Source organism: Ammospiza caudacuta, chromosome 11, assembly GCF_027887145.1.
Source record: "Ammospiza caudacuta isolate bAmmCau1 chromosome 11, bAmmCau1.pri, whole genome shotgun sequence".
Lineage (NCBI taxonomy): Eukaryota > Metazoa > Chordata > Aves > Passeriformes > Passerellidae > Ammospiza > Ammospiza caudacuta.
Window position 1 is genome coordinate 19,992,479 of NC_080603.1, and position 12,335 is coordinate 20,004,813.

The 12,335-nt window shown below is 36.6% G+C and overlaps 1 protein-coding gene across 2 annotated transcripts in view; it reads right to left on the reverse strand.

Moving 5' to 3' along the window:
- Nucleotides 1-12,335, reverse strand: part of ATP11B (ATPase phospholipid transporting 11B (putative)) — a 62,171-nt gene that overhangs the window by 10,534 nt on the left and 39,302 nt on the right. The window contains exons 23-29 of one of the 2 annotated variants that reach the window (XM_058811880.1): nucleotides 11,641-11,700; nucleotides 11,236-11,363; nucleotides 10,259-10,397; nucleotides 6,943-7,008; nucleotides 6,560-6,663; nucleotides 5,798-5,963; nucleotides 1,912-1,997 (exon numbers count right to left, since the gene is read on the reverse strand). In XM_058811880.1, coding sequence (XP_058667863.1) covers nucleotides 1,912-1,997; nucleotides 5,798-5,963; nucleotides 6,560-6,663; nucleotides 6,943-7,008; nucleotides 10,259-10,397; nucleotides 11,236-11,363; nucleotides 11,641-11,700 — 749 coding nt within the window. The remainder of the gene's footprint in view (nucleotides 1-1,911; nucleotides 1,998-5,797; nucleotides 5,964-6,559; nucleotides 6,664-6,942; nucleotides 7,009-10,258; nucleotides 10,398-11,235; nucleotides 11,364-11,640; nucleotides 11,701-12,335) is intronic. The other variant, XM_058811879.1, reaches the window with a different exon arrangement.

Genomic DNA, 12,335 nt, shown 5'->3' on the forward strand with positions numbered 1-12,335 from the left:
TTTGCCCTGTTGCTTTGGGAAAACCACAGAAACCAACTCATGCTCTTCACTCCAAATTAGATTTCATTTAGTATAGTGAAGTGAGTAGTTTCTGTCTATCAATTGATTTTCCTTTTGACTGTTTTAGGCAAGGATCCACAAGATAACTTCTGAACTTTGTTCAAAGACAGAATAAAGAACTAGAGAAACCCAAATCTTTCCTTGTTGTTGCACTTTACAAGCTCAACTGCAAATTAGAAAGCAGCCAGTGCTTGAACTTCAGGTACTATCAGATACCCAAGTGCAAAAGTTCTGACTTACAAGAGAATTGGATTTGCATAATCATTTGTTACTTATGGACAAAATAGATTTCCCCTTTTTTCAACTCTTCCCTAAGTTTAATATGAAGAAAATTGCCTCACATTAGCAAAGATTCTCCTGATTTTAGCATTTTAATGGTTATAGTGCTGCATTCCTAGACAGCTTTATTTTTCTTTGACTATCCAGCTGTATAACCATTAAGATGTGTTTAGTTTTTGAAATTTTAGCAGAATTATCTGTTCTAAAACCTTTGGTATAGCTATGATGTGTGACGTAATTCACTTTAATAATTAATTGAGAAAACAAACTTACATACACTTATCCACAGTTTTTAAAAGGTAACTTGATAAACCAAGATATCTGATAAATGAAGAATTTGAAAAGCTAACTTGTAAAGGCTTTTGCAGAGGAACCTCCTCAATATATTGCTAAGTTTAACAGCTTTCAAAAGCTATACAGTACTTTGCCTGTTTTAAAGCTATTAAGTGCTGTATTCAAAACAAAAGAAAATAAAATCAGCCCACCACTATCCCCCTGGGTGTTTGGAAATCCAAGGTGTTTTGTTTCACACTGGGGTCACTAACACCACAACACAATGGCCATTTCAAGTTTTGCCTTGTAAAGTTGTAGTGCACTCTCAGAGGAAATACAAAACTTTTCTCCTTTGGTTTAACAAACAGCAATTAAGTCCCTAAAATGTAGGTTAGTTGGTTCTCCTAGGCACCTATTTGCACATTTTTAACAACAAAGTCACCTTGAAAAATATTTAAAAGGAATCAGATCTTTGCATTAATTCTTGCTGTAGGATGTGGAATTAAACAGACTTAGACATTGCTGATGTATGCTTAAGTCTTACAAAAGAGAATCAGCATTTGACAGCATTTCATGTGCTGAACTCAGTGCATTTGAAGAGTTGCAGAATCATGTTTTACTGACACAGACACATGTATGCTTTGATCTTGTTTTGAATAATTTTCTGGGACTTTGTAGCCAAATGCCTTTAGGAATATGTATCTACACACATTGAAAACAAACAACACTCACTTTATAGCTGCACAAAACAGACACAAAAAGCCTCAGCTGCACAAGGGTATGGACGCACCCAAGCTTCAAACATTATCTGCTCTTTTGACACAATTTAAAGCAAATTAAAATGGGCAAATAACTTGCAAGAAATTGCTGCCTAAAGTACATGGATCTTCCTGTCACAGCCTTATAAAGCTGAAATTATCCAGCATGCAAAATGCACTGTTAATTTTTATCATAAAGAAACCAAAAGCATTATAACCATGCTAGAAACTACGATCATTTAAAAATGGATGCAAGAACAGCTGATCTTTATTCTGGAAGTTGAACATCATGCTAGGGATGTTTTTTCCTTTAAAAAAGAAAAAAAAAAAGCACGTCCAACACATGCTACTTAGGAGAAGCATTTGGCTCAGAAACACAGAGCAAAGCCAAGAAATCACCAAACTGAATGTTTCTGCACTACATGTATTGCCCTCTCACCCCACTAAAATATATTCATGCCTCTTCCCATCTCTCTCAGCACTGGTTAGTTCACCTTGAGCATGCATAAGAGTTGATGAGGAACTGTCCCTCCTACTCTACCTAATTTTGCTCAGCTGATTCCTGGCCCTGGACAATGGCTGCAGTGCGATGAACTCGTCACTTAAAGCAACTCTGTTGGAGTACATCTACAATTGGACAGAGAAGGGATGGAACATACATGTCAGTAAGTAGCAGCAGTAATTTTCTAAGAGAAAGACACAGGACAACACATTGTTATTTAAGTGGAATACACATCATATACAGAACACAAGCCTGGTACCTTCAAGACAGCTCCTGGGACCATCACAGCCAGTCACTGGCACGACCATTCTTAAAGTACCTTTGCTTCCATGCTGAGAGAAAAGGCCTACACACTTTTACATCTGTGCTTTACAAACACCTTTATTCTGTATTGCTTTCGCCCTCCAACAGTGCTGTGATTTATCTTTACTCAAAGATTTATATTTTGATTCACTTTTACCTTACTGTCCAATTCCTCCTGTACGATTCTGTAACAGACCTATATTGAGAAATTGCCCACAAGCTACTTCAGGGTAACTGACCTCAGTGAAACATAAGATGGCTTTTCTTTAGGCCAGCAGAAAACCCTTGAAACACAACAAAACTAAAATAAAATACAGTAACACACATTCACCTTAAGTGCATTAAAGAACATAAAGTTAACCAAGCTCATCGTCTATAAAAGTCAACTCATGCTTGCCTGTCAAATTTTTAATTTTTAGTTTCCTAAAATGAATGACTCAGACTTAAGTTGCTGTTAAAGAACAATATTTACACTTAAAAGCCTATCAAATTTTTCTCTTGTATCAGTTAAATTTCTCTGTTCCCTTATGAAAAACTTAGCTACATGTAACATCTAACAGATCAGAGGCAAACTCACACTTGATGCTATCACCTTATACTAACAAAAAGATATAAAATCAGGCAGATTCCTACAGATATAGTGAATTCAGAGCACTAAGGTAATTCACACACAAGAAAGGTCTGAAAAATTAAAACACTAGGGGCAAGCATTTTCAGCTGAGAAATGTGTGTTTGGCTCATTGCTCCTGGGATTAGTTTAGAATTTAAATGATGGCAGACAGAAACAACCTAAAAAGCTGCAATTTAAAAACAAGGAACTAGGGCATGTAAGAATTTATCTTGCCATAATAAAAACACAGTAACTATAAACCAAGCTTGTTCTTTCCCTCAATATAAAAATATACCAATGTAGTCCTAAAATTAAAAATGAATAATTAAACATGTTCAGTTACACAGAAGGTGCACCTACACAGTGAAAAATAATTTTAAAGGACAATACACAAAGTTCCATATTTATTCCTTCAATGACTTCCACAGAATTCATTAGCATCAGTCATCACCCTTAGCATTTAGGACAAAGATATTCTCCAAACCCTTTCTATCTGAAAGTCAGTCTCTTCCTTTGCTTGGAAATGGAAAGAAAAATATTTACTAGGAATTTTAAACAAAAATTATGAGGTATGATGATAAAAGAAACATTCTGTCACTTCTTGACAACAAATGTGCTAAGCTGATCATCTGCTCCTCTTCAGTTACATCCACTTCCCCACTGCAAGAACAGTGAATGGAATCCAGTGGATCTGACTGTCCCATCAAAGCAAGAGTAGGAAAATCTCAACAGATTAAACCTCAAGAAAGGAACAAAGAGGTGCCTTCTTTTTGCAAATACATTTGTAGCTATAATTTCACTATCAGACACACAAAGAAAAACCACTGGATGGATGCTGAAGAACTTCTGGTCGAATCCCATTTCAGATACCTTGACTTTGCAGCATCAGGAATTAAGAATTTTCAGAGAAAAGACAGTATTTTGGTAAACAAAGGCCTCAGTGCTGACTCTGTCAAATGCAAAGCAGAAAGCAAATAAGAAAAAAAATAACTAATAGAGATGCACAAAGCAAAATCCCCACGGCAAGGAAATCAAGCTATAGCCACAGGACAGGAGTTAGATATTCATCAAGATTCCTTCTTAAAAATAAAAAGTGTTACTGTGTCTTTGACTGCACAGCTGTAATGGCATTAAACTGCACCCAAAAAATCTTTACAAAGGAGTCCTAAAGCAAGAGAATGTAGCAGGAAACACATGGATAAAGGCGGGAAAATCCATGTGGCTTTTAAGGTTTTAATTCAAGCACTTCAAGAATATGAAAAACCTCAAGAACCACACCAATACCATGCCAGACAGCAAGGGGTGATGTACAGCAAGGAAGGAAAGAGAGTGTTTGATAAATACTACCACTAGTTTTTGAAGAGATAAAAAAGGTAAATATCATTACCTACAGACACTCTAACCCAAGAAGTGCAGTAATGTGCAATCCAGAGCCTTACCAGGTGCATCTGAACAGTCTTATGAAAGCCAGTGGTTATTTACTTTGGCTTTTAGCTACTAAATTCCAGGACAGGAAAAAGCAGCCAATATTCCAATATTTGAAAGGGACCAGTGGGATATTTTGACTAGCAGTAGGCTTATCAACATGATGTTGATCCTAAGCAAATGAAGAGAAGGTCTCACGTTTGGTTTTTTATTAACACATACATTAGAAGGGTAATATAATTTAATTAAATCAATGTGCAGTTACATCAAAGTAATTACAAGGTTAGATGCTAAAGATTGCAGTGCAGTCAGCAGTTCTGCATGGCACAGAGCTCAGTGCCACCTGCATTAAGCAATTAGGACACCATAAAATCCATCTGGCACACAGGTGGACAGAAAGCTGCTGAGAGCTTTCAGACCATAACTGTGCATGGGATATCTCTGTCAGCTGGGTTCTTCATACACTTTCACTATTTTTGGCCCTATGCTAATTGACCTGTCAGCAATGCCCTGAAAGAAACCAACATCACCACCTGCAGATGTGTAGAAGATGCAGAAGACAACAGGTTATTGATGTATGTTATTCTGTAATCTGAATGTAGCTGGACACTCATTATTTCTGTACTTGGCACTGACGTCTGCTGTACTGGAATATTGGGTCCACTGGTCAAATCCAAAATTCAAAATGAGGTTGAAGAAGGGTGAAAATTACAGGAGAAACACAAGAATGATGAGAAGACTCTAAAACAACCATTTTGACTGAAGATGCAAGTCCAATCTACCTATCAGTGCTAAAATTAGCTTGATCACAAAGCTAACTGTGAATAAAACAAAAACTGTAATAGACACCTTCTCAGTTTAGCAGAAGAAGTATAAAAAGATGAAATGTTAAAAACTGAAACCAGAGAGACAGTTACTATTAGAACAGTAGGCCAGGATGACTTCTCCATAATTGTCTCTAAAAAGAAGAAAACACTCAAAGATATTTACCTAAAAGACAGTCTAATCTCACCAGAATGTTTTAAATTATTTTTTGTAGGCTGTGTCAGGCAGAAGGGAGATTCCATTACTACAGCATAACTTTAGACCTTGTCTATGAATCTGTGAAACTGTCACATGGGTAATTAGTTTTAATTACAAAATCAACAATCAAATGTATAGTATATGAAATGATTGAGATTTAAGAAACACTAATTAAAACAGTAATTTTTAAAGTAATTTTTACAATTATTGTTTCCATCACATTTTAAGAACTATTCAGTGCTAATTAGAGCAGTAGCTTCTAATACTTCTAATACCTAAGCAAAAAGTAAGTTACCATCTATAAAGCACTATAAAAATGTGCAGTATGATCCTTCCATACAGCTGCAAGCTGAGATGCAAAAGACTGACCCCTTCAAATAATTATATTCTTTTTATTACCAATTACTAAACATAAACATTACTGCCTTGTAAAATGGTGTCCTCACTTTTGTCATTTGAAATTAACAAGTGTATTTTGAAATGAGAACACTTCTCTGCACTAAACATGACAGCAGTGTAAGAGGGTAACTATTGGTCAAGTTGGATACAAAAGCATAACATTACCTGAGCTTTTTCAGTACTTGTTGGTTGCAGATGTCTGTACAGCACTTTCTTCACAACATCAATAAACAAACAAGCAACTACTATGAGGATTATGGCAAACCAAGCAGAACCACTTGACAACAGTTGAACAAATACAAAGTACATGTCCTGGGTATGTAAAAATGGCCTGAAAAGTTAAAAGAAGTGGCAATTACTAAAAACTTCTAGGAACAAAATACAGCACAGGCTGTCTCAAGTGTATCTTATTTTACATCAAGCAGAGACTCAGTTTGCAGAGTCACAACTGCACCATGCCCACATGAAGTCCAGGAACCTGTTGGACCTGACCTGCAAAGGTTCTGATTTAATTTTAAATTGTGCTGCAGAGAATCAATCACCACTCTATCTCTCTAGACTCCAAATTACAAGCAAAAATACTTCACTTTACTGATTCAAAATCCAGCATCTTTATTTCTGTTGCAATTATTCACCTATTACATAGCACCTTGGGAACCTATTTACTTAAAAATGCCTTTATAGTTAGAGGCTGTCAGAGACAGATACTGTGTGTCCTTGAGCACAGGACAGCACAGCAACACTTCTTACATTTTTCAAACAATCACAAAAAACAAGTGGCCAGTCTAGATTTAAGTGGCCAGTCTAGATCTTTTTACCACAAACCTGTCACAAAATTCAGAGCAAGATGGTAGAACATAATATTTCAGTGTTTTTTAGCTTCATTGATATTACATGTGATAAAAAGGATGGGGGCAAATCACTTACCAGATAATTCCCCCATAAAACAAGGAGAATATGAAATAAAATACAATGGATCCCCAAGTAACAAAATGGTTTATCCATGTCCAGAAGTGAGTTTCTAGTGCCATCTAAAACAGAGATAACTTCAGTGAGCTTCTGTTTTCCACCCACTTCACAAAAAATTATAAATACCAGTCAGAACACACTTATGAACTTCCAGCCCAAACACTAAGTATTGTTGTAACACATAAAAACTGAAGAAAAATTTCAACCACTGTTTAAACTAAACATAAAAATCACTCATCTGGAATCCTCAAGAATCAGTAACTTTGGAATCTATTTTAAATTACTGCTTTATTACACATTTGCCTACACATCCAAGCCCAAAGAGCAGTGTGATATCATACCTTCATCGTAACAGTTATAACCATAACGGTGAAGACCAAAGTACCAAATGTCCAGTTCCCAAACATCTAAGAAAATGGCAAGGCAAAAATCATGGAAGAAAAAAACCATCAGTTAAGGGCATTCACAGTGAGTTAAATTTTTCTCAAGTCAGCTACACTAAAGAAATAAGACATAAGCTTGTGACAAGTAATCATCATGAAAAAAGCAAGGAGGATACAACACAAACTACCAGAAAAAATACAGGTTATGATAAGAGCATAAATAACAACCCTCTTTCTTCTTAGTTCAAAACAAATAATCACAAAGGCTACATGAAATACAGAAAAAAAAAGGCCAAAAAAGGAATATGAAATGATAGGGAAATGTAGACACCAATTTGATCAATTCATTATTAGTGTCCAATAGAAAGGAAATATTGGGTGGAAGGTATTCACTTTAAGTGCAAAACACTTTTCAGTTTAAACACTTCCAGATAATTTTAAACATGCAGCATCAAATGAAGGTTCACTTTTAACCCCAAGCACGATTATACAATTCAAAAATAATGGTGCCATTGTATTTTACTAAGAAAATTCTAAGGAAAAGACACTTTGTTTCAAGGCTAATAACACACAAAATTAAGCTCTAATTCTGAAACACTGAAATCTGTCACTTTTGTATTCTCTTGTGCTCATAAATTAAACTATCAAAACTCTGAACAAGGTCTACAACAATAAAATCTCAGCTCTGACAACCAAGCAGGGATGCTGAGATTGTATCTATCTACACACATGCTACTCAGGGCTGCCATTCTATACCAGGTCCAGCCTGGAACTGGCTGGGGGATCATGGGGAAGATTTTGCTGTTTCACAGCTGGTTTTGCCACTGACAAACTGAACAATGACCAAATCCTCAACTCTGTGATTACTGGCAGCAGACTAAGCAAGCAAGGACAGAGGTACCACATGCAGACAGGCAACCAGGGTTATCCTAGAGCTGATGTGTCAGTACAGCACAGGGGCACGGAACTGGGATTCACACAGTTGTAGTTCTTGTTGCAGAGCTCTGACAAAAAATCCCAACAGCCTGAGGAGAGATCTCACAACTGCTTCTCTCATCTATACATAAGGTACAAAACAGAGGCAGCCATGAGTCTGGATTTACTGATAATTTTAAAGATCTTTGTGATAACATGCCTTTTTGAAGCCTTGGATTTACTTGTCCCACCAACAGTAATGGTTAACAAGTTAACAGTAATGGTTAACAGTAATGGTCAACAACAGCTTGTTGTTAACTGCTGCAATATTCACCTTAAAAGTAAAATTAAACTTCTCCTGAGTGACCTGTGAAAGAAAGTGTCTTTGCTAACACTGCTCTCAATGGTCACAGAGTTAGAATGCAAAACACACACAGGTTCTTGCCACCATTTTATTTTTGAACACATTTACACTGCGGATGCTGCATCCTTTAATCCTATGAAGTAACAGATACAATATCTTGTATCTCCTCCTCTTCTAAACTCTTACCATTTGCCTGTTAGGTTTCAATATCTGACGACATGCACAGCATGAAAAAGGGGGGAGAAAAAAGAACTAAAAGATCAAGTTGTTGCACAATGTGTTGAGGTAAGCCTAAAGCACCAGCATTAACAAAGTATTTACAGTCTCTTCTATTCTGCTGTGCTCTGAACTGAGAACTTGGAATGGAAACCTGAGGCCTTGCACTAACACTACCCTGTACCACACATCTGTACAGGTGATCACTTCTTGAGGACTTAAGAAAGCACTTCAGCAGCACACAAAATCCTCTTGCCCTTAATTTCGGCCTTTCCAGGCACACATTAAATTTGCAAGAAACTATGCAATGCAGATATTTCACTGCAACACAGTTCTACCAGTTCTAATCAACATCTTTTAGCAAACACAGAGTAAGTAAAACCCAGAAAAATCTTAGAATTCATTTGAAGTCATATCACATAAGAAGCTAAAGGGCAGCTGCCAATTCCCCAAACCAAACAGTTGTTACTAAATACAATGGGAGAAGTCCCTTCTTGCCCCGTGGATATTTACTAAGCAATTCTGAAGTGAGGCGCTTTGACAACTGAAGATGGATGCACCACACACACTGATTCATAGTCTAAAATTACCTCATTACAAGAGTCCTGAAGGACCTTTACCAGCTCAAAAGAATTTCAAATCCCACAGCTTGTAACAAATGACAAGAGAGGACACACTCATGCCTCAGCTGGGAAGAGACATTTTAGTCTAAAGCACAACTATTTTAATATTCTTATCAATCATCTGATGATGGAATGGCTGCTCCAGGTGGCTGCACTGCTCTCCCTTCACTGCTCCTCCCTCTGCCTGCAGCCCCTCAGGACCATTCTGTTCCCTGCCTGAACATCACTGCATTTCTGACTAAACTTCCTGAGCTCACACCCACTCCCTGGCACCAGGTGACACTGGGAATTCAGCAGGATGCTGCTTTTCTCCTTTGTGCCCTAACTTGCATCTCTGCCAAGCATTATGAGAATTGACAAGTTCTTCATGCCAGTATTAAGTATGGCATAATGAGAAGGAAGTGTATTTTTCCATTACTACCCATGTTTAAGAAGGGAAAAATCAGTATCTAATTGTTTTAAATTGAGTTAAGTAAGTCAGAACCAAGGGAAATAAGGAAACAGACTTTTAATGGTTTTGTTCAAGCTTTAGAGTTTTTTGTAAATGATTCTCCCTGTGAATTTTAACATCTTTAAAATAAAAAGTGTCAAATTAGTGTATGATGATTTCATTATGTATGGCCTTAAAAACACTTATTGAATAAACAGCATAATTTAAAGTAGCTTGCACTAAATTTAGAAAAATTCAGAGTAAATAAAATAACATTTTCAGGAGAAGCTTTAAGACTTTTGTCAACTTTCAGCCTAACTTTATAACAGTTACTGAAGAGAAGCCATTGCTTCTCTTGCTTGACATTGCAATTAAGTTCAATTCAAAATGAGTTTTGAATGAATAAATATAAATTCTAATTTGCTGACATTATGAAATAGCATTTTGACAAAACAGTTTATGAAATACAACAAAGTTTAAGACAACCACGATACATCTATTATTATGAAAGATATGTTCTTCAGGGACATATGCTTTCTGACAACACCTTACAGTTTCCATGCTAAGAAATGTTACTTTTGAGAGCACACACAAATACTGACAAAGAATCTTTGATAACTGTAATTCATAAAAACAAAATTTTTTGGACACAGGAGGATTTTTCAAAAAAGCACTAAGAAACACCAACAAAAACACAGTGGTAGAATAACACTTATGATATTGTACCTGGCCATTTCCCAGCAGAGAAGTGTCTTCTCCCATTAGAAGATACGAGCCATAAAAGAAAACAAATGCATGAAAGAAGCCCAAGATGGTCCAGTAAAGAAATGGTTTAAACCCCAGATGGGCATTTTTACTGATGTCTCTGCAGAAATAAAACAGATTTGGATTTCATACTGTCCATAACCATCAGCTATCCACACTGCATGACTGTTACTGCTTTGAATAAATATAACTTTCAACTGTACCAAGACACATTAAACAAATGCTGACATATGAAAAAAAATACATAAATCATGGGGAAAAAAAAAACCTCTGAGCTCTCAAGATTTGGCTCTGCTTTAACGGGAGGTCACCAACGGCCAGGGTCTCTAATGGGTCAAATTCAGAATAGCATAAACTAGAATTCTTGTCCCTGGAGGTGGAACTGAAAGAGGAAGAAAAAGCCAGATCTCCTGATACTTACCCCTTGCTCTGCTCAAAAGACCTTTACAAAAAGAGAAACATCTGAGAGGAGACATCTCTTTTTTACAAAACTATATATTTTTTACTCCAAAAAGTATGCAGTGCAACATGCTACCACTGGGAGGACATCTAATTCTGCAGGAAATCACTCCTCTTAGTAAAGGATTTTTTGTGGTGATTCCCCCTAATCATGGTGTCCTAGTTTTTCATTCTCCTTGTCTGAGTGATTTTCATCTCCTACATGTAATGGAGGAGAAGGCTGCCAATCATGTAAGCTGACCAAGTGCTCAGTGCTCTTCACTCGTAACATGGTTGACATAAAAAGACACATCTCTTAAAATATTCCTTTTAATTAACTTTTAGGATGAGAACTATGTAGCTTCAATTCTTCCTCATCAAGATAGTTACTAAAAAAGCCTAAATTACAGATCATTATTGTAGCAAGTTCAGAGCTGTGCAGATGCCACTGCTGCTGCAGAGGATGTGTCCCTGTGGGAACAGATGCAGGACATACATACCTGTAGAGCACAGGTTTACTCTGCAATACATGCGGGTGCACATGCTGCTCAAAAAGACTGTAGATGAGGACAGGCAGGGAAGTGAAACAAATATTGTACAAAGTCAGGTATACACTGTCATAGAGCGTCTGCAAAGGAAAGCAAAAAGCATTTTATGCCTTGGAATTGATAAAGATTTATTAGCACACTTATAGCAGCATTGATTGACCGGTTACATTAATTTGCTAGTTAGGAAAACAGCTGCACTCACATAACAATCTAATAACATCAGCTATCAATTACAGAAAATGAAGCTGGGTATTTGCTAAGTGTAATATCTCTACTGCTCCTTGTGTCACCCTCCTATTTTCTTGATTATGGACCTCAAGTGCTTCACAGACAAGGCGACAGGCATTCTATACTTACTTGTTGTGAAAACAAACAGAAGAACTGATATAAAAATTGTGGTGTAATAAAGCACACATTCTGAAATAAAGAGAAATTAAGGAAATAGTTAATCCTTAGTACATGCCTCACGGCCCTAAAAGAAATTGCTAACTCTTAGAAGCTGCTAAAAATACACAGGGAGAACACAAAGCCTTTCAGCATTTTACTTAGGAAAGTAAAGCAAGTTGCTTTTCTTGAGAGGATATTTTGTTTATCCTTTGGGACAATGAATCTGAAAAGTATGAGCTTAACTGTATGTGCTTGATGAGCACATCTCACTACAGGAGTCTAAGTAGTAATTAAGTAGAAGAAATCCCTTAATTTTCCCCTTCAGCTTATTTTTAAGAATTTCTTTGCAGAATAGTTTCCACATTTTATTCAATAAAGCTGTGATGTGCTCATGTGAATTTGTTGCACAGAAGCAAACAAAGAAGAAACCAAAATATAACACCATGCTCTTGCCATTAAATGAAAGAAATCAACTTCAAAAGGGACTTGGGAGCCAAAGCTGAAATCCCAGATAAAATTCAATAAAGATAGTGAGTTTTGACTTGTTTGAAAACTGATGAACAAGTGAAAAAACCCAAAAGCACCCCAACCAACCAAACAAAATCCGTGCTTTAAGAAAACGAACACATTAGCCTCTCAGCCAAGATAAACTCACTGCAGTATTT